Here is a 22825-nt window from a genome sequence, read left to right as displayed (position 1 = left end):
TACGAACACAGTTCTGACAATGTTAACTCTCCTGACAGGGAGGTAAAACGCATTTCTTTAAAACTAAGAGATCGGCCTTGGGAGTCAAATAATTCAAACTGAATCGTGAAGCTGCTTGGACTTTCACAACTTGGAGCAGCGGGAGAGTTTTCAACAACATCTCGATATAAACAATCAACCAATTACTTGGCTTATCTTTAGTGCAGGTCCTTTGAAACAGCCTTATGTGTAGACCAGCGTGTCCAATTTAGAATAACCAGGGGGCGAGGAGGCGAGAAATCAGCCCAGTTCAACAAACACCGTCCAGCCCGGCCAGGAGGAGACGTGAGGTCCTTCACACACATCCCTTCCATCTCTCCAAAGGACCACGAGTGGCCTGCCAACAGCAGAGTCCGCTCCACTCAAGAAAACGGCTGGTGGGCCGGAGCTCTGGGAGGGGGGCAGGGAACTTGTCCGTGGTGAAAAACGAAACTTCCAGGGGCGCTCTCCCCACGTCAGGACCCGGGAAGAGGGAGGGGGAGAGAGAAGGAGCCAGGGCACATGGAGGAAAAAGGAGGAGGGCGGGAGGCAGGGCCCCGGGACGGTTAGCTACCGCAGGGACAAGGGCGCGCCCTCCCCCACGGGCTCGTGGGGCAGCTGGCCACGAGCACCGGGTCTGGCTCCAAGCTTCTCTCCCCACGGCAGGGGGTCAGCGACGCCCCCTCCACCTTTCCCCTTCCCCACCCCGTGAAGCCCAGAGGCCGAGGTACCTCGGAGGACGCTGGCTCTGTGGCCGCAGGCCCTGACAGGGCCGGTGTTATCACTGATGGGAGACGGAGTCCCCTCGGGATCCTCGTGGAAGCCAGGGTGGCCAGGCCTCCTCTCGCCCTCCCCAGACTCAGGCGGCCTGGGCAGTCATTCGCTCTCTTCCACCCCAAACGTGCTCGCGACTGCCAGGTGCCCAGTTCGGAGCCTGCAAGGCAATGGGCCGCGCCCAGCACCCTGGGAAACGTAGTTCACTTCCAACGGCGGATGCGGGGGAAACGGCAAGCGCATGCGTCATGACCTCTCCCCGCCTCCCGGAAGTTGCCCAACAGGCGCAGCGTGGCGCGCTTACTACTTCCGCAAACAGAATGGCGGAACGCTTCACTCAGGTAAGTGTTCCAGCGGCAGGCAGCGTCTGGTGGCACGCTCAGGGTGCCTGTTACTCTCTTGGCCCGGCCCTTTGGGGACTCTGGTCGTCGCTGCATTCCTCGCGCTCCTTGCCTACCTCTGCCCTCGTGGGTTGGGTTTGTAGCGGGGAAGGAAGTCGGCGGTCCTGGTCGGAGGTCGGTCGTGACGTGCCTCGGCGCGCGCGGCGGCTGAGCCGGCTCCTGCAAAGGTGGTCCTGAGGGAGGGCGAGCGCGGACCTGGGAGCCGTGCAGGGGCTGCTGCTGAGCCGCGGGGAACTGTAAGACTGGCTGGAGAGCTTCGTGTCCGTGCTCCCAGGGGAGGGGCTCGCGTTCGCTTCCGGGCCACGCGCGACGCGGCTGGGAGGTGCGGGGAGAGCCCGTGAGAAGTTTCTAGCCCTAGATTTGGGGGACGCGGGCGGAGCGGGAGAGCTGCGAGAGCCGGGGAAGAAAGTGGCGGAGGAGCGCAGCCTGTGGCCCCCTGGCCTTTCTTCTCAAGCCCCGCGCTGTGCCTCCTATTCCGTCCTCTTTTGGGCTCGAGGCGGGGGCGCCAGCGGTGGGCCGCGGGGGGTCCGCGCACTGGCGGCCTTCTAGCGCGGAGCCCGTGGGCCCTGGCAGACTCGCGGCCCCCGCGGCCACGGCGCAGGGGCTAAAGCTTTCCAGGGTTAGTGCCTGAGATGTGACGCCGTGGTCCCATTGAAAGGGTTGTCCGCCCATCTGTTTTCCGCATCGATAATTTCACTGCACTTTTATCGAAGCGTTGACTTATCTCCGAGTCGTGCTCTGTGCATCCCCTTCCAGGTAGAGTCACTCATTCATTCTTGAGACCTTTTTTGGTCTGGTAAACTCTTACCTGTGGAGATGAAAGAAGACTGCCCATATAAATGAAACTCACAACGGCCGATCTTCTTTTTCAGCTTCTTAACGTTAAAAAAAATTCTTATTCTCAGATCTAACTTTACTAAAAATTTTCAGCTGTAAAGTAGAAATTTGCTGAATTGAATTTAGTATTTTGGACCTGTTTTGTGCCTAATCCTATGAACGATAAAAAGATAGCTAAGCTTGTCATGAAAAAGTCTTGGATCATAGAAGAGGGAGTAAGGTGTAAGAAAACTGGGAAGGTGGCAGGGGCTAAGTCCTCAAGAGCCTTAAAAAGCCCAACCGAGGATTTTATATTTGATCCTGGAGCTAATGAGTACCCACTGGAATTTAGATGTTGCTGATTGTCAGACCTGTGTTTTAGTAAGACCAACTTGAAAGCTGAATGGAGGATGGACTGGAATGGGGGGAGACAGATAGTGATAGTCCAGCTGTGAGGTGATGAGGGCCTTCGCCAGGGTGGTTGCAGTTGGAGAAGGCACACTCCAACTCTCAGTCCAGTGTATGTTGGGGTCAGTTGAGTCAGAGAGGAAGCAATGAGACAAGACAGTACCTAGTTCTGGAGAGATGACCAAGAATGAAACATTGTAAGTCAGGGAGTTTGTCAGATTCAGAAGATGGAAAAAAAGAGTACAAGATGAAGAGGTCTGTCTAGAGTGAAGTGGGAAAACACAGTAAATATGCTGTGAGTGGAAAGATGGTATAAGAGGCCTGGAGGTTGAATCTACAAAACTTTGCAAATGATTAGATGTGAGTTGAAGACAAAAGAAGAGTTGACAATGGCATCCAACGCCTGAGCCTTCTGTGGTCTTCAACCAAAATTGGAAGAATAGAGGGATGAGGTGGGGGGGATGAATTATTTTGGACCTTATGAGTTTGAGATGCTCAGCACATAGTGATGTTGGACTAGAATTGAGGGGAGACTTGAGTATATTGATTTGGTGTTATCTTAGAATTAAAATCGTGGGAGCTAATGAGGTCACCTAGAGAGAGAAGAGGTCCTAGGGGGTTCTCCTGTACTTAGTCTGTGGGGTATACATGTTAAATTTATACAACAAAGGAGAGTTGTTAGTTCAGGAGAGGGCAGAATCAGGTCTTAAGAGCCAAAGTGGCTGCAGTTATCCATGATAAAAAGCAACTATGTATTCAGTAATGCTTTTAAGTGAGTGTACATTTTAGTTTTTAGTCACAGTATATCTATGTTTGAAAACAAATATATGTGAAGTATATTTATTTATTCAGTCAATAGAAATTGTTTATTAAACTAAGTAATGTTGCATATTTTGTTGCAATCAAGTCAAGATCATGATGCTGCTTGGTGCACTCCTTGAAATAGTTTTGCTCAAAAGTTGGGAACCACTGATAATCTCCAAGATAACAAATGTCTGATCCAGCTCTAAAGTCCTTTGGTTTCCAAATTCTCTTACATTACTTTGTATACAATATTATAGTTTACAAAGTACTTTCATATACATTGTTTCATATAGACCTCTTCCCTGCTTTAGTTTAAAACCATTTTAAAGTTCTATTTCCTTTCTAAAGCCTAATTTTAAGGAATAAAACTTCCTCTAAATTTGGTGCTATAATTAGTTATCTATAGTCATATGAAAAAATACTCTAAATTGATTAGAGAGGTGCAAATCAAAACAACTCTGAGGTGCCACGTCACACCTATCAGGTTGGTTAGCACAGCAAAACACGAAAATGATCAATACTGGAGAAGATGTGGGAGAGTTGGAACACTAATTAATTGTTGATGGAGCTGTGAGCTGATCCAGCCATTCTGGAGAGCAATTTGGAACTATGCCCCAAGGACTGTAAAAATGTGCATACCCAGCAATACCACTTCTAGGGCTGTTTCCCAAAGAGATCAGAAAAATGGTGAAAGGGCCCACACGTGCATATTTATAGCAGCTCTTTTTGTGGTGGCCAAGAACTGGAAATCAAGGGCTACCCATCAACTGCAGAATGGCTAAACAAATTGTGGCATATGAATGTAATGGGATACCGTTGTGTTATAAGAAATGATGAACAGGTGAACTTCAGCAAAACCTGGAAAGATTTATATGAACTGATGCTGAGTGAAATGAGCAGAACCAGAAGAACAGCCACAGTGTGTGAGGACTGATTTTGATAGACTTAGGCCTTCTCAGCAATGCCGGGACCTAAAACAGTTCCAAAGGGACACATGATATAAAATGTCAGCCACATCCAGAGAAAGAACTATGTAGTCAGAATGCAGAACGAAACAGATTTTCTTTCTTGTTTTGTTTTTTCTTTCTCATGGTTCTTTCTATTTGTTAACAATTCTTCTGTTCAACATGACTAATGTGAAAATGTGTTTAATAGGAATGTATGTGTAGAGCCCTGTAAAGCCAAGCAAGAACAGCTCTCCAGAGAACCGTTGCTGTGAATAGGTCTAAGGTTCTTATCACATAGTATAGTGAGCTTTCTATTTACTCAGCAGTAAACTAAGGCAAAGCATTCATAGACACCAAATACAGCATTCGCAATGATTAACATAATAACTTATCACTAAAGTGGCCACATAGTTTTAAACAAAAGGTATCATTCAGGATACAAAGTACAAAGGTCTCCCACAACTAGGTCACATTGTCTTAATCTGTTAGAAATCTTTTTCTTAACTTTCAATCATCCTTAAGGGGGTACAAGTTACAAAATACAAAGTTCTTCCACCCCTAGGTCACAGTAAATCATGATCTTGTCAGTACTAAGTACCCAAGGGGATGTCTTTTCATCTTGACTGGAGGCTGGCTCCCAGATTCCATGGGTTCCTCTTCCATGCTCCCAACTTTTGCTTGAATTCACCCAGCTGCCATCTGGATTCATAGGCAGCTCTCAGCTCCTTGTCCAGTTCCTGTTCCATGTTGAAGCTCACAGTGTCCAGTCCACCTCAAGTCCTTCACCGTTTCTGTTTCTGGGAAAACAAAGTTTAGCAGAGCCAAAACATTCATGCACATTGCTGGCACCATCATCAATTCACTATCTGCATGTAAAATCAGTACAGACCCACAAACAAGGTCTGAGAAAAACAAAGTATCACAAATCAGCACAGAACAGGCAAACACAGTGCCAGACACCACAAGTTTTCTCCTTCTCAACTCTGCTCGGTCCTGGCTTGTGCTCCTCCTTATATATGGTGGTTCTCCTTCCTGTCCCACCCTTCCTGTTCAACACGTTCCTCCCACCTTTAAATCACAAGGGGCTTAAATAAGGTGTTAAATACTTAAATAGCTTGACGAAGGTGCTAAGTATTTTTTTTTTGCTTGCCATTACAAGCCTATAGATCTGTCTGCAAGCCTCTTGGGGAGGGAGGGAGAAGGGAAGGAGAGAAAATTTAAAAGTTATGGAAGTGAATGTTGAAAACTAAAATTAAATAATTTTATTTACAAATCTTGGTGTTATAGAGGTGGCAAATTGAACTTTGTCAATAGTTGATTTGAACTAAAACCTTGTATACTGTTGACATACAAAGTGTTCTTTGTTTATAACCATATTGTATAATGATTTGAGTATATACCTAGTATTATTTCTTTTTAAACAGATTTAGAAACATGATTGACATTAATCTATTTCTAAATTTCTTGAGTATTTGTCCTCTCTGTTAAATTATTTTTAATGATCTTAATTGAATAATCAAGATTAATGGATAAACTACTGATTAAAATAGATTCAGAGAGTCAGCATTTATTAATTTTATAAACCACTTTGATATCTGTGCCAAGAAAACATTAAATGGGGTCATAAAGAGTTGGACATGACTAAAACAACTGAACAACAATTTTTTTAGCATTCTTTTAAAATTTTGAGTTCCAAATTCTCTCCTTCCCACACATACTGAGAATGAAAGCAATGTAATGTAAATTAAATATTTGAACTCATGCAAAAATGTCCATATTAGCCTTGTTGCCAAAAAAAAAATTAAAGTGAGATTATATTTCAGTTTGCACTCAAGAGTTCATCAGTTTTCTCATTGGAGGTATAACATTTTTTTCATCGTGAATCCTTTGGAATTGTCTTGGATCATTATGTTGAACAGAATAGCCAAGTCTTTCATAGTTGTTCATCATTACAACATATACTGTGTGCAATGATTTCCTGGTTCTTCTCAATTCATACAGGTCTTGCCTTGTTTTTCCGAAACCATCCTCCTTGTCATTTCTTATGCCCACAACAGTACTCCATCACAATCATGCCACAACTTGTTCCCCAATTGATGAGCATCCCCTGAACTTCCACCACCCTTTGCCACCACAAAAAGAGTGACTAAATATTGTTGTACATAAGTATTGATTTCTTTTTTTCTTTTATCCCTTTGGGATAGAGACCTAATAGCAGTATTGATGAGTCAGAGTGTGTGCCCAACTTATAACCCTTTGTGCTTGTTCCAAATTGTTCTCCACAGCGGGTGAATTCGTTCATTACTCCATTAACAATTCATTAGTGTACCTATTTTCCCCTCATTTCCTGAAACATATATCTTTTCTGATAGGTATGAGGTGGTTCATTAGAGTTGTTTTAATTTGGCCTTTTTCTGATCAGTAGTGATTTGAACATTTTTTTTCACATGATATAGCTTTGATTTCTTCTGAAAACTGCCTGTTCATACCTTTTGTCCATTTACCTATTGGGGAATAGCTCTTATTTTTATGAGTTTGACTCCATTCCCTATGTATTTGAGTTGTAAGACATGTATCAGAGAAGCATGCTGTAAAATTTTTTGATATTACTTAATTGTCTGTGGTACCTTTTAGCAAAATGTAGTTTCTCTGATTATCTCTTTGTTAGATCTATTTTTCTTTTGCTTTGTCTGAGATCACATTACTACCCTTGCCTTTTTTATGTCAGCTGAAGCATATTAGATTCTACTCCAGCCCCTTATTTTGCCTCTATGTGTTTCTGTTTCAAGTATCTCTTCTAAACAATATATTGTTGGATTTTTGTTTCTAATCCATTCTGCTATCTGCTTCTGTTCTGTGGATTAGCTCATCTCATTTACAGATAAAGTTATGATTGTTGTATATTTCTCTCCATCCTAATTTTTTTCTGTTGATTGTTATCTCTGTCTTGTCTCTTCTCAAAAGACTATTTTACTTCTAACCACTGCCTCACTTAATCTGCCCTCCCTTTTATGATTTGCAGCCCCTCAGCCTCCCTTTCTCTTAACCTCCTTCTCTTCTTGCTTCTCTATTAGGTAAGATAGATTTCTGTACCCAGCTGAGTAAGTTCTTCTCTCTTTCTTTCTCTCTCCACATATCTTCCCTCTTTGAATCAATTCTGATGAAAGTTGAAAAATCAAGAATTGCTTGGCCATCACTTCCATTTTCCTTCCACTGTTTTCTGGCTGCTTGCAGTATTTTCTCCTTGACTTCTGAGGTCTGGAATTTGGCTATAATATACTTGTGAATTTTCATTTTGGGATCTCTTTTAGAAGATAATCGGTGGATTTGTTCAATTTTTGTTTTATCCTCTGGATCTAAGATATTGGGGCATTTAAAAAATAATTTCTTGAAAGATAATTCTAGTTCTTTTTCTGATCATAGCTTTCAGGTAGTCTAATAATTCTTAAATTATCTCTTCTCCATCTATTTTTTAGGCCATTTGCTTTTTCAGTGAGTTATTTCACATTCTCTTCTATTATTTTTTTGGACATTGCTTTATTAGTTCTTGATGTCTCATGGAGTCATTGGCTTCCAGTTGCTCAGTTCTAATTGTTAAGAAATTATTTTCTTCATTGAATTTTTTTTAATTTCCTTTTCCATTTGACCTATTTTGCTTATTGAGGAGTTCTTTTGTTCAGTGATTTTTTTTTTGCCTCTTATCAAGCTGTTAATTCTCTTTTCATAGTTTTTTTTTTTTTTGCATTATTCTTATTTTTTTAAACCAGTGTTTCCTGTACTATACTTATCTCTTTAACTTTTCTAGGAAAGTCTTACTGGGCTTGGGTTCAGTTAGCATTTTTCTTTGAGGCTTTCCTTGTAGCTGTTTTCACATTGTTATTGTCTCTAAGTATATGCCTTCATCTTCCTTGCCACCATGGTAGCTTTTCATGTTCCAGGTTCTTTTTTGTTTGTTTTCTCGTCCTCCCAGCCTGTTTCTTGACTTTGAACTTTATGTTGAAGTTGGACTCTGCTTACCTAAGGGTGAAGAGATGTTATCTTAAGCTTCAGGCTTTTATGTGCTGCTGTTTTCAGAGCTAGTTCTGAGGATCTGAAAGTTTTCAGTGCTCCGAAGGTAGTGTGATCTGGTTAGAGATGTTGTCACTGTTCTTCCGGTTTGTACTCTGGTCTTTACTCAGTAAGCCCCCCTGCTGTCCTGTAGTACTGCTCTTCTTGCCTCTGGAACTGTGACCAATGTCCCTGCTCCCTTTTGGCTGACCACATTCTTCTCCACCCTGGAACAGTGACCCAGAACTGTGTATGTGCAAGTACCTGCATGAGGTCCCCTGTAATCTCTTTCTTACCAGTTGTCCAACCCTCTTAATATCTCTGGGTTGGGAGCTCCTAAAGTTGCTGCTGCTGTCACACTCTGGAGAGGCCTCCACTCCAGTGTCATAGAACATTCCTGCCAATTTTCTTAGGCCAGAAAAGTGTCTTACCCTTACCTGTTGGCTCTTCCACTACAGAATTTGATTTGAAGTATTATTTTAAAGTTGTATGGAGGATAACGTTGAGAGAATTCATCTGGGTTCTGCCTTTAATCTGCCATCTTGGCTCGACCTCCAGAGTCAGTATTTAGAAATGATAATTCTCCATTCATTATGCATATTTAACATAAAATATTTGCTTTTGCAGCTTTCATTTATGAACTAAAGCTTTAAATTCAGATCACTGAGCAAAATGGAAAATTCTGCCAAAACAGAGGATTGTGAAAAGATCTTTGAAGATGAAGAGGCATCTGTAGTTTCCAAAATAGAACTCTCTGTCAGTGTTAATGAAACTGAATCCCCTGATGGAAGGGATACTGACAGTGTTCAGGAAGGCACACCAAAAAAAAGAAAACTAGAGTTTCAGGATGATCCTGAAGTTAAGACTGCCAGTTGTGGAGAGGGTACTCCATCAAAGACAAGAAAGTTGGATGATGAAATTTTTTCTGAGGAAAGAGCTGCAGCAGGTGATGAAGAGAGCATTTCACGAACAAGAAAGTTAGAGACTGATGATGATCCAAAAGATGCTACTTCTAGGTGTGGAGATGGCACTCCTTCGAAAAAGAGAAAATTGGAAGGTGAAGATGTTCCTGTAAAACGCAGAGTAAGTTTTAATATGTTTAAAATATTTAGATTTTAAAATTTATTTAAAGATATAGCATAACTTTAAAGGAGCTATTTAGCTTCCATGTTTTATACTGATGTTATAAATTATAAATTTATAATTTATATTTATAAAAATTAAAAATTATAAATTTATAATTTATATTTATAAAAATTATAAATTATAAAAAATAATGTTATAAAATAAAGAAATACTGATGTTTATACTTATGTTTTTATAATGTTTAGCTCAGGGGTGGGGAACCTGCTGCCCTGAGGCCATGTGTGGCCTTTTAGGTCCTTGGGGGCCTTTTGACTGAGTACAAGTTTTACAGAAAAAATCCTTTTATTAAGGGGATTTGTTCTTTGAAGTTGCATTCATTCAAAAGGCTGCACTGGAGGACCTAGTGGGTCAAATAACTAAAAATTTCCCAAGATTAGAATTGATGATTTCAGTTCGTTTTGGCAGGAACCAAACTGCAATACTGAGAAAGCACATCAAGAAAAAGTCAAATAATGTTACATTTCTCTTAAAATCATTTCAGAGGAGGAAGAAAGCACAGCTACTATGAGTCATAAGTAATATTTGTAATAATTTAGTAGCTAAACCAGGGGTGGGGAACCTGAGGCATTGAGGCCACATGTATATGAAGTACCACAGGTGTATTTTAATTTATGTAATATTATAATGTGGTATTGCCCAGCTGTTTTTGAAATAACATATTTCATAAATTTTTTTTTAAAACAGATGCATATAGGTAGTCAAACACTTCAAATTGGAATCAAGCCATATTTTATGGTGAATAGTAATAAAATTTACTTTGTTTTATAAATTCTGGTTTTGGTCATTGGATTTGCTTAAAGCAGATCACAGTTCCTTACAGATATTTCTCCATATAGACTTAGTTCAAATATATGTTCCTTTGTACTATTGTAGTTTAATATAGATGCCATTTTATACTTCGGTGTTATTCATTACTGTTAGACATCTGTAGCTTTACAGTGTCTTGTACATAGTAGGCATTTAGAACATTTAATAAAATGTTTATTGTTGACTACATTAATTTTTCTAAATTGTCTACATTATTTCTCAATTCTGAAAGTTTAGAAGAGTTGTACTTCTAATGTTTTAAAACCTAATTTTAGATAAAACAAAGAAAACACAATTTTAAAAGAAAAACCTTTTATTTGGGAAGAAGGGAGAAAAGATCATCTTTCTTCCTCTTAAGATTTAATATAAAGTATTTCTTAATTGCTTACCATGTTCCAGGTACTGTGCTAAGCAATAGGGATATAAATAGAAAATCTGGACAATCATTTTTCTCAAGGAGTTTATATTCTAATGGGGGGAAGAGAAGGGAACAAGTGTTTATTAAATGCCTATCCTGTGCCAGGTGCTGTGCTAAATTGTAATAATTACACCTAATATTTCATTTGGTCTTCATGACAACCCTGGGAGGTAGGTACAATTATTATTCCCATTTTTCATATGAGCAAATTAAGTAGACAGAAGTTAAGTGACATGTCCGGGGTCACTGTAATGTTAATGGGATTTAAGATCTTCCCTCCCCATTAATAGGCCTCATGTAGAGGCCATTAAGGGAAACTTGATTAGGGGAGACTCCCTTGTAGGAAGAGCTTTACACTTTTTGTTAATTTCTAATTAGGCACTGAGTCATGATGCCCTCTGCCTCTAAAAAGGGTATATATACTCCTAGGTTAGCATTTGGCTTTGGGGCTCACTCATTGGAAGAGTGCTCTTGTGATTTGACCAGATGAGACTCTGGGTAGCCCTTAAGGAGCCCCCCAGCTTTGAAAACCCCAGGCGTTGGTGCTTCTCTCTCTGGTAGCTATGTGTGTATTACCTTGATCAGACAGTTGGATCTGTCTGTTGATCTGTGCTAATTTCTCAGACAGTTAGAAGTCCTGTTGGTTGGTCTTTATTTCTCTGCTTGTATTTCTTTGTTTGCATTTTCTCTGACGTTTGGGGTGCTGACTTTTACCCTTAACCATTGAATGTAATTTTAAAAAGATTGTGGACCCCTTGAACAGCTATGTTTCCTAGTAAAGCAGTTCTAAGAACTTGTGCTAGCAGCCATCCTTAGTATGCCAGTGTTGTTGCCACTACAGTCACAAAGCTAGTAAGTAGTTGAGTAGGGGTTTGAACTTCCAACCCCTGTATTCTAGCCATACTTTTGCCTAGCTGCCTTGGCATACAACACACATATACATACATACATACGTGTATGTATATGTGTGTATGTGTATATATATATATATAGTAGTAATGGCTAGGGAAGGGTATCATGGTCTGTGTGACATAACAAAGATGTTGAGTGGATCAGTAAAGTGTCTTAGTAACACAGCTTTTCTAGATTTGTTAATGGTGGTAGTGATTTGATTGCAGTTTTTAGAAAAAAAGATGAAGATTGTATGTGTGGGGGATGTGGGGGTGGGGAGGTCGCCACAGACAAGGTGACCGTCCGGGAGATGGCCTATTTGGCGATTGTCTCTGGTGACATGGTTTGGAGAGTGAAGCTGTTTTGGACAGGAAGAGCAGGGCGGCATAGAGAAGGAATCCCGCTGATGAATGGTGGGTTTCATGACTTTTAGCTGCATTTTAAAGTTGGGTGCACATGCGTAGATTAATTTTTGTTATTCTCAGTTTTATACTTGTTTTAATATTCTCCTTTTTCCTGTGTTAAGCATTTTGAAGAAGGACATGGCTCAACAGTAGCTGCTCACTACAATGAGCTTCAGGAAGTTGGCTTGGAGAAGCGAAGTCAGAGTCGTATTTTTTACCTTCGAAACTTTAATAATTGGATGAAGAGTGTCCTCATTGGTATGATTATCATATTTTTATTACAGATTTATGTTGTCTTTTCTATTCTCTTCCTCTAACATAATTGGGTATCGAACAAACACTTTGGTATAGTTAAAAAAAAATGGTATAGTTAAACATTAAGAAAGTTTTTGTGTACTTGGATCTAAAGCTAAACTTACCAGAATGACCAATGATTCCACTTAGGACTTACAATTTTAATTCTAAGTAGGGATTAATAGAGACTTAACCAATAGTGAGATATTAGAGGGGGAAAAACCAGCTAACAATAAGCCCCTGGTCTCTGAAAAGGAGGTACAGTACTCCGTTTGTGGGTTGTAGTTATTGTTGTTGTTTTTGCTTTTTGGAGGGAAGAAGGCAGAGCAGTTGAGGTTGAGTGACTTGCCCAAGGTCACACGGCTAGTAAGTGTTAAGAGTCTGCGACTAGATTTGAACTCATGTCTTCCTGACTCTAGGGCCATTGTTCTCTTCACTGTGCCACCTAGCCACCCCAGTATTCCATTTGTTTGAAGTTATTGACTGATGTTCTCTGTGATAGTAGTGATAGTGTAGCTCAAGTTGGTAGTTGAGAAAGCATCTCTTTATATCTCCATTCTAGTAGCTGGGTTAAATTTCTAGAACAATAGCATAGACATTGTAACTGCTTGAGCATCCTCTTCTATCAGCATTGATATGGTGGGATTGGGGTGTGTCTGTCCCATAAATAGTTTCCTTAGAGACAATGATGAATTTGGTGGTTGCTGTCAGTACCCTATACTTTAGGTACACTGAGTTAAACTGGCCATTGCGGACAAGCCAACAGAACTTTTTAGGGGTGAAGGACTTGGTATCTGGTGTTGAAAGAAAAAACAGCCAATTAAAACTTTGCAAAATCTCATTTACTGGCATAGCAGTTTCTATGAAAAAAAAATGCATTCTGGATGCCAGTCACTGGAGATAAAATGATAAATTGGAGACCGCTTGTACTTGATTTTTAGGGAAAAGGCTCATGTAGTATTATACTTCAAAGCATGAAGTACTGTTTGTAGGGGTTTTTTAAAAAGATCCCGCCAAGAAAAAGATTGTAATTTTTGGTCATTTGTATTCTACTCTTTCTTCCCCTTCTTGCAGTCTATTATTACAGGTCAGTCTAGCTGTCCCCTAAGATCCCTCTGAACTTTGATTCTATGATATTACTCTTAAATACTTTGTATTCTAGTCATTTATATATATCCTTCCAGCTTCTCTGTTTGCTTGGCTTTGGCTTTGTTTATAGGATAGCCTCAATCCACTTAATAACTTTTTGTCAGTCTTTCTGCTCATTTTTTTGGTCATACACTTAAGATTTTTTTTTCCGGTGTCAGTTTCTGCTGTAGCATCAAGAAGATAGCTTGTGGGGGCAGAGCCAAGATGGCTGTTTCAATTCTGCTTGCTTGTAGAGTACAGCACCTTCTCTGATTGATGTGGGCACACCATGCTGAATGGTCCTGTACCAGTGTCTCCCGTGTCACATAATCAATTCCAAAGTTCTTAAGAGAGATCCTGAGAGTGACCCTGTAGCGCTTCTTCTGACTACCATGTGAATGCTTGCCTTCCTGTGAGGAAAAGCCATCTACTAATGCAAATTGGCACCTACTCCATATCTTTTAGAGTCCTGGTCAGTTTATGGGAGCATTATGAAATTTAAGTGAATTCCCACAGTCACAGTGTGTTTTGGAGCTGAGACTTGCACCCAGGTCCTCTTGACTCCACAGTCTTATCAGCTCTACTATGCTACATTGTTTATTCTGGTTTCTTACTCTAGAATAGTATTCCATTATATTCATATTCTTTTCAGTTCTTCTCCCAGTCTGTAGGCACTGATTTTGTGTCTGTTCCTTTGCTAACACAAACAGTGCTGCTGTGAAAATGTTGGTATAGCCGTGTAACCTTGGGCAAGTTGCTTAACCCCAATTGCCCTCCAAAAGGAAAAAAAAAAAAAGAAAGAAAATGTTGGTATAGTTGCTGTATTTTGGACCTTTGTTTCAGTCTTCAACTTCCTTAAGATATAATCCTAGTAGTAGGATTTCTGGCTCAAAGGTTGTGAAAAACTTACTTACTTTTCTTTCATAATTCTAATTCTAAATGAATAACCCAAAACTGTTTGACCACTTCACATGTTCACCAGCAGAATATCAGTATGCCTGTCTTCCTACAGTTCCTCTTATTTTTTATTATTTTGATAACATTTTCAGTATAATTATTTTCCTTTGTATAGGTTTTAGTTTATTCATTTAAAAAATTCCTGTTTAGGCATGAACTATTATGTCATTTTTTTGGTCATCTTTGATAGTTTTGCATGGTATGAAGTGAAACCTTGGAGTTAGTTTTTTATTTCTTATACTATTTGGATTGTGTAGAAAAATTTTTTGTGTGTATAGTATATATATATACATATATAGTTCCTTTTTTAAATCTGAAATTTCTGATTTCTATGACATAAACTTCTTGATCTTTATAATTTTAAAGAGTACATTTGAAACGTGATTTTGTCCTGTGATCCTACAGTTAATAGAAACCCAGAAGCAATTGTTCATTGATCAGTGAAGATAGGGAACAAGTAATTATATAGACTGAAAACTTGAAGGTGACCTCAGCTTACCCTTCATTTTATAGTTGAGCAAAGTTAAAACCCAGAGAGGTCTAAGTGACTTGCCCAAAGTCCCAAAGATAGTGAGCAGAACTAGGATTTGAACCCAGAGCCTCCAGCTCCATACAGTGTGCTCTTTTTACTGTACTTCCCTACCTATAAATCATACAACATACCACTTCTGTGAGATGGGCTGTGTAGATTTTACATGTCATCATTATACAGAGAAGTAAACAGGCCCCATACTATGACTTCCCCGTGGCCCACAGATTTGAAGTTGAAGTTTTGAAGCTGGGACTCAGGCTAAGATCATCTGTCTTCCAAATCCAGAACTCTTTCCATTATACCATGATGCTTTCTTTTATGTTGTACAAAGCAGAAGATTTTATCCTGAATGTGATAAGAAAAGAGAAGTTAATTTGTATGTAGTAATTTAGATAGAATTTAGTAGTGCTAACCACTGCAGTTGTTTGAGAATATTTATATGGGGTAGCTAGGTGGCGAAGTGAATGGAGCACTGGCCCTGGGGTCAGGAGGACCTGAGTTCAAATTGGGCCTCAGACACTTAACACTTAACTAGCCATGTGACCTTGGGTAAGTCACTTAAACCCCAATTTCCCTGCCTTCCCCCCCTTCAAAAAGCAAAAAAACAAAAATAAAGAATATTTACAGGTGTTTAGCCAATGTAAATATGATTATTTCTGTGAGCTCTAAATGTGATTTGACAGTTGTGATAGATTCTTATATGTGAGGGTTTTTTTCCCAAGATCTTGATATAGCTTTAATTAGACTGTGTCACTTTTTGACTAATCTTTGGTGTTCTCTTTAGGTTTCATTCTGTTCCCAAGAGAGTCCTACTTTAATCAGGCTGTTAACACTTGAGAGTTATCATTGGAAAAACTCCTATTTCCTTTGAAAAATAAGACTTTAAAAAATTCAGACTTAACATCAAAGTCATGACTGTTAGTTTATGAATTGCTAGTTCTTCCCTTGCTTTGGGAAATAAGTGATCATTTTACACATCAGGATTTGATATATGTATATATAGTTGAAGAGAATTCTAAGACAGTTTTTCAAAATGCTTTCCTGTGAGAACGTACTAATAAACACATGATTTTTAGTTGTCCCACTTAGAGACAGCTTTATTTTTGTAGTTTTGAATTTATTTTTAAGTTGCAAATTAACTGTAATAATTCATGTGTCTTGTCAGATGTTTAGAGCAACAACCAGTGCTTTGACAAAAGTAAAGTATTTGGTTTACTTTTTTTTTTCAGGGGAATTTTTAGAAAAAGTGCGACAGAAAAAGAAACGTGACATCACTGTTTTGGACCTGGGATGTGGGAAAGGTGGCGATTTACTCAAGTGGAAAAAGGGCAAAATTAGCAAACTAGTGTGTACTGGTAAGAAGAAATAAATTGTTTTAGAAACAACTATTTCTGCTGAGTCAGGTAACTGGAAACGATGCAAGGACCTCATAATTAAAATATTAAGGCATGAATCCCAGAGACCAAATTATAGTGGGGCTCTAATCTACTTTTAATTAATACACTAAGACTTTAGTGATGCTTTTAAAGTGAAATATTGTATAAGTAAAGGCTTTTTTCCCCATTGTGGACCATTTATGTTTTCTGTGGCCTGGTACTGAATTTTTAGGCATACATAGCCAGATGTGTTGTAAACACATGCTATTGGTCACAAGGGACATGGTGTAAATAATGAAGAAGTTAGAGTTTAATTTAGCCTTAAGATTTTTGTTTAATTGAACTTGTTAGCCTTTTACCATTTACATTCGAGGTACCATACTAAGCTCTGGTGATAAAAAGACAAAAATGATAGTCTCTGCTTACCTTTAAAGAACTAGTATTTCCCTGGGAAAAGAAACACCTTACTTAATAACTGCAAGATGATTTGAGAGAGAGAGAGCACTAGCAACCTGGCAACTGGGAAGAAAAAAATTCAGAGAGGTAGAAATGAGAAGTATTGCATTCTAAACATGGAGGGCAGACAGAGGCAGGAAATAAAAGAAATGTAGAACGGTGGTTTGGAATCACAATGTGTAGGATTAAAAATAACCAGGCTCAGGTGTTTGTATTTTTATGTTTAAAGTCTCAGGGAACTACTCACTGCTTTGACAACTCAGACTTGATATCTTATGTTTTAGGATCATTTTGGTAGTTTTGTGAAGAATGGTACTGTTACGCAGAATATAATCAAAAGTGGATATCTGTGAGAATGCGGTAATGAATAATGTGCAGAGAATGTCCTGTTGGAATTCAAACCAGGACCAGTGCTTTCCTCCTTAGCAAATTCCTATTTACTGAAACTTTGATTAGACCATAGTCTTTGAAACCAAGATTCACCTTTTGTGTTGACTCTTTTAAGTCCTTAGATAGTAAACTTTGCCTTTTAAAAACTTTTTATCCCTTTTAAAAAACAATAAACTAATAGGTGCCTTTGTATCAGAATGAGAAAATTCTTTTTTATTTTGAAGGAAATAGATTTGATTTAATACCTAAGCTATTTTATATTTAGCCCAGAATTTACAATTAAGATTATTGTTTGAGATTTGTGACATAACTCTGCCTCTCCACCTTACTATTACCCTGTGTTTTGGTCTGTAATAACTTTTAATTAGAAGCTTTTCTGTGTAGATATTGCTGATATTTCTCTTCAGCAGTGTCAGCAGCGCTATGCTGACATGAAGAATCACTGTCGTGACCACGAGTACATTTTCAGTGCAGAATTTGTAACTGCAGACAGCTCCAAGGTATTGTTTTCTTGTTTTATGTGTTGTCTGAACACTGGAATTGATTTTTGGTATTTTAAAATTTTGTCAGTTATTTTAATCTCAAGTGAATTGTACTTTAGTTTTTATATTCTTTGAAGAATTTATTTTTACCTCAGTCATATCCATTTTAAACTTGAAATTAATTAATTTTTGTAATAACCTTAAAAGGGGAAGTCAATAGTGACAGAATAATTACCATTCAATGGTCATTTTATAAACTGATAGATTTATCATCTCACATAGAATCTTGGTTGGACATTACTGCTGAATCCTTTGGTTTGAGCAAGATAGTGGTAGGTTTAGAATCTGTGGACAGGAATGGCTTCAGAACATCCTGAGCCAGAGGCTCATCCAGCATTTGCTTCAAGATTTCCAGTGAGAAAGACAGCTCATACAACCTCTGAATTGTTTTCATTAGTAGAAGTTATTTCTTAAATCTCCCCCAAATATGCTTCTGCAAACTCTACTCATTGCTCTTATTTCTGCCCAGTCTGGGGTCAGTCAGAACAAATCCTAATTCTGTTTTTTTCCCAATGATGACTGCAGATAGTGGAAAAATTTATTTTTATTATCTCTTGGAATCTTCTTAACATGATTATCCCCTTCATCTGATACTCATGTGTCATGCACTTAATTAAGACCAATCCCCATCTTGGTTGTTCATTCAGTAAATATTAAGGTACCTGTTTGTAAGGCACTGTGGTCCTGCTGCATTGGATGCTTTCCAGATTATTTAATATCCTTTCCTATAGAATGACTCTAATAGTCTCTTCTTGCCTCCCTAAATAGAATTTGGAAGTGTTTTACCTAATGAAAGAAAAATAAAGTTTATCTGATTAACAATTTATATTATAAAATATTAATTTTCTTAGTATCTTCTCATATTGTTGCAATGTCTTATTTAATTTGTATTTGTTAAGTTTTTTGGAAAGCTTTTGAAATTTTTTTACCTTTTAGACCCTCAAATTCTGTTTTCAACTTGGAGAAAGTTTTATATCTAGGCTTTTATAGTTTGAATTCTTAGCCTGTTTGAATTTGTTTCAGGAGCTCTTGACTGATAAATTTCGTGATCCAGAGATGTGCTTTGACATTTGCAGTTGTCAGTTTGTATATCATTATTCATTTGAGACTTATGAACAGGCTGATATGATGCTCAGAAATGCTTGTGAGAAACTTTGCCCTGGAGGGTACTTCATTGGTACTACACCAAATAGCTTTGAGCTCATGTAAGTATTTTTTTTTTTGGTAGTGTGTGATAGTTTATGAAATGTCCAGAATGTGTACACTTTTAAAAATGTTTTCAGCATGACTTTTTGTTAATGCACTGTCATATTAAGGTCTAACAAATGCAGTATACTCATTTTTCTAGTTAAAGGATCTTTTTTGAGAATATGCACATAGAATAGTTATGTGTTGAACCTTGACTTGCTGATTTTAGAAAGCACAGTTCACATCATATATCAGTATAGGAAACTGATTAGAAATTTCATGTGATTGCTTAATATTTTTGGCTTTATTAACATGCTCTAATATTTCCTTGCTTATTTGATATATGTCAGATTTCATGCACTTGCCTAGTCTTATTGTCAGGCATGTGATGAAACAAAGGAAGCTATGAGATTTCTCTTTATAGGAAGAAAGCTGTCTAATGGTTTTCCTCTTTCTTTTTTTCTTTTGTGATTTAACCTCATTCTTATTTGAGAGAAGTATATGGGAAATTAAAGGCCGAAAAAATGCAAAAACCAAAGCATGCCCTTTACATTTCAAGATGTATTTCTATTGACTTTAGTTATGGTACAGAGAAAAGAAAGTGGGAAAGTTGGTGTACTGTTCTCCCCCCCAACCCCCACTCTGGTCATAGATTTAGGGTATAAGCCTTGGGATAGAATTCTTGGATAGAGAGTGGCCCCTAGGCCATATACCTAGGGAGGAACAAATTCAGAAGCAAGCAGCAACAGTGTAGCTTTGGACTTCAGGAGTGGAGCTGGGGTGTCAGTCCAGCCCAGTTTGAATAATCAGGGTAGGAAGCGCAGAACAAAGAAGAGCCTGTGGTTCTGAACCAGCAGAGCTTTCCAGCTGGCTAATAGTGGCTGGGACCAACAGCAGTCTGCTGTTGCTCAGACTCCCTAAACCCAGGTCAGAAACATGTAGAATTTAGACCTGGGGACAGCATTCAGATTTTACCCTGGATCACAACACTGAGAGCACTGAAAGCTTCTAGACTTCAAACCTGAGCTCACCCTGAGATCCAGGAATAATAGCACTCAAATTCCCAAGAATATAGGAGTGGAATCATCCCAGTCATTTCTTCTGAAAGTGTGCAGAACCCAGCTCTAATGCTGAGTCTAAAGTCAGGAAGTAGGTTGGAAGGAAAAGCAAACAATAACAGAAAGAATTCCTTCATAGAAAATTAGTATGGTGAAAGGGATGCACAAATCACTAAGCCAAAGAAGAATGTTCCCAAAGCACTTAAAAGTAAAGTTTCAAAATAAAACACAGCTTGGACAAAAGTTCAACTAGCATTTTTGGAAGAGATAAAGCAAACATTTTAAAAAGAGCTTTAAAATTTTTTAAAATGAGAATTCTAGAGAAGAAATTGGAAAAGAAATGACAGCTATGGAAAAAAAATGGAATGGGAATTTATACCTTGGCATGAGATGTAGAAAATCTCGTCCAAGTGATCTCCCTGAAAATTAGAATGGACCAAATAGAAGCCAGTGACACCATGAGACAAAAAGAAATAAATGAGAAGACTGAAAAAAAGCAAGACTTAGAAAAAATGAATAAGAAAAATTTAAAGATCGTTGGATTCCCTGAAAGCTATAACCACAAAAGAGCCTAGATGTGCTATTTCAAGAAATCTTAAAAGAAAACTGCCTAGATGAAGCCAAGATGGCAGAGTACAGGCTGGCTACTGCCTGAACTCTCCCAGATGTTTCCCTCCATATAACTTTAAAAATAACACCTCAGATTAAATCTTGGGATGGTAGAGCCAACAAAGCTATCTGTAGTCATGTGGAAAAAATGCTCTAAATCACTATTGATTAGAGAAAGGCAAATTAAAACAACTCCGAGGTACCCACCTCATACCTATCAGAAATGACAAGTGCTTCAGGAGATGAGGGAAAATAGGTACATTAATGAACCATTCATGGAGTTGTGAACTGATTTCACCATCTAGAGAGCAATTTGGAATTGTGCCTAAATGGCTGTAAAACTATGCATACCAGTATTAGCTCTCTACCCCAAAGAGATCATAGACAAAGGGAAAGGACATATATGTACAAAAATATTTATAACAGCTCTTTTTGTGGTGGCAGAGAATTGGAAATTGAGGGGGAACTCATCAGTTGTGGAGTAACTGAACCAGTTGTGGCATATGATTGTGATGGAATATTGTGGCATAGGAAATGACAAGGATGGTGTTTTCAAGAAAAAATTAAAAAACATGGGAAGGCATATATGAACTGTTGTAAAGTGAAGTGAGAAGAACAGGGAGATTATTATACATGGTAACAGCAATATTGTGATGATGATCAAATGTGGAAAACTTTTAAGTATTTTGAAAGCTTTGTATACACCAAATGGTGTCACATTTCCCCAATTTGTAGGATACTCTGTAGCTTCCCATAAACTACATGTTATTTTTATGAGTCCATATTTGTTAGTTCATGAAAGGTAGTATAATGTAATAGTTGACTGGACTTGGAGTCAGAAAGACTTGGTTTCAATTCTTTTCTTCAATTCAGTCCAATTCTAGCACTTGATAGCTATGTGTCTCTGGGCAAGTCACTTCGTTTTTCATAGAAATTGTAGATCTGGGACTGAAAGTGGTGTTGGAGGTGAATTTGAACACAGGTATTCTGATTCTAGAGCCAGTTTCCCCCAATCCCCCTACTGAGCAGTACGTTCTTAGCACATGTGTCCTCATACTGAGAAGAATCATCAGCAAGTATTAATTAAGCACATTGTACTTGACATTCTGTTGCCCACTGGGGATTACAAAGAAAAGAATTAAGCAATCCCTGCTTTCAGGGAGCTTCTTTTCTATAGGAGAAGATAACTTGTACACATATAAATATATAAAAAATAAATGAGGTGTTTTTTATGGGGAAGCATCATAAACTTAAGACATCAGGAAAGATTCCATGTAGGGGGACATATTTGAGCTGAGCTTTGAAGGAAACAAGGAGGAATAGGTGACTAAGGAGTGCTGTCCAAGCAGAGATAATATGGGCCAAGGCATAAAAGTGGAGAATGGAGTGTTGTGTACGAGGAACCAACCGTACAGTGTGTGATGGATGATGTGTAATAATAGCTAGGAAGTGCATTTTGGAGCCAGGTGTGAAAGGCTTTCAGTGCTAAGTAGGAACTTGGGTCTGACCCTGGAGGAAATAGGGCAAAGGCATCACTGAGATTTCTTGACTGGGGGGAGAGCATATTCACACTTGTACTTTAAGAAAATTATTAGAGCTCTGTGGAGGATGAAATGAAAAGGGGGGCATTACAATGATAGCAGTTAGTGTTCTTTCATGATTCCCACACGAGAGGTGATGAGTGCCTGAACCAGGAGTGTTGTCCTACAAGTAGAGAGACAGGATTGGACGTGAGAAATATTAGACAGGCCTGAGAAGTCTTCGCAACTGATTAGATATATGAGGTGAGTGTGAAGTAGGGAATGACTGGTGGGTGTTGTGAACATGGATAACTGGAAGTGAGGTAGTAACTACTTTCTGTAGTACCTTTCTCACATAGTTTTTGTGAGGTTCAAATAAGCTAGTGTCTTTTTAAAAGAAGGTGCTTTGTGAACTTTAAAGTTATTAGACAAATTGTTCATCATATTAATTCTGTCATGATGAAAGGAAACTGAGGCCCAGAGAAGTTAAATGACTTTCCAGAGGTCACACAGATAGTAAGTAGCAGAGACAGGATTCCAGCCGAGGTCTTCTTTATTTTAAATTTATTGTTCATTTTAAAATGCTGTATACTGGAAGTAGATATTGTATACTGGAAGTAGATATTAAGTAAAAGTTTTATCCTCTGCTATAGAGATTTCTATAATAGTATAATATTTCCAAATGATCTTGCCAAAGCCACTAACTTTTTTCCTTAGTCCTTATTTTTTCCGTCTTCTTTGGCACTTAACACTGTTGACCACCTAAGTCAATTTGCAAATATCACTGGGTGCCTACAATGTACAGGATATGCTATTAGACTCCTGTATTGGATAGGAGTAAACATATATCACAATTTTTCACCTCAAGAAGTTTAAAGCAGGGGCGGCCAGGTG

The 22825-nt window shown here is 38.7% G+C and overlaps 2 protein-coding genes across 8 annotated transcripts in view; one reads left to right on the top strand and one right to left on the bottom strand.

Annotated features, from left to right (window-relative positions):
- FAM210A (family with sequence similarity 210 member A) overlaps window positions 1-979 on the bottom strand; it is a 35880-nt gene extending 34901 nt beyond the window's left edge. For 2 of the 4 annotated variants that reach the window (XM_069099593.1, XM_069099594.1), the window contains exon 1: window positions 750-979. The gene's annotated coding sequence lies outside the window, so the exon portion shown is untranslated. Of the gene's footprint in view, window positions 1-186; window positions 697-749 lie in introns of those variants that run through there. The other 2 variants (XM_069099592.1, XM_069099595.1) reach the window with 2 other exon arrangements.
- Window positions 980-22825, top strand: part of RNMT (RNA guanine-7 methyltransferase) — a 39755-nt gene continuing 17909 nt past the window's right edge. For 2 of the 4 annotated variants that reach the window (XM_069099591.1, XM_069099588.1), the window contains exons 1-6: window positions 980-1133; window positions 8843-9298; window positions 12004-12139; window positions 16022-16147; window positions 17399-17514; window positions 18580-18761. In XM_069099591.1, coding sequence (XP_068955692.1) covers window positions 8888-9298; window positions 12004-12139; window positions 16022-16147; window positions 17399-17514; window positions 18580-18761 — 971 coding nt within the window. In that variant the 5' untranslated portion in view covers window positions 980-1133; window positions 8843-8887. Of the gene's footprint in view, window positions 1134-1243; window positions 1430-1792; window positions 1950-8842; window positions 9299-12003; window positions 12140-16021; window positions 16148-17398; window positions 17515-18579; window positions 18762-22825 lie in introns of those variants that run through there. The other 2 variants (XM_069099590.1, XM_069099589.1) reach the window with 2 other exon arrangements.

This window comes from Petaurus breviceps, unplaced genomic scaffold (assembly GCF_028583685.1).
Source record: "Petaurus breviceps papuanus isolate PSGF00001 unplaced genomic scaffold, PetGlider_PUasm1.0 38, whole genome shotgun sequence".
Lineage (NCBI taxonomy): Eukaryota > Metazoa > Chordata > Mammalia > Diprotodontia > Petauridae > Petaurus > Petaurus breviceps.
Note: the sequence above shows the minus strand (reverse complement) of the source record. Positions and strands in the feature narration are given on the sequence as shown.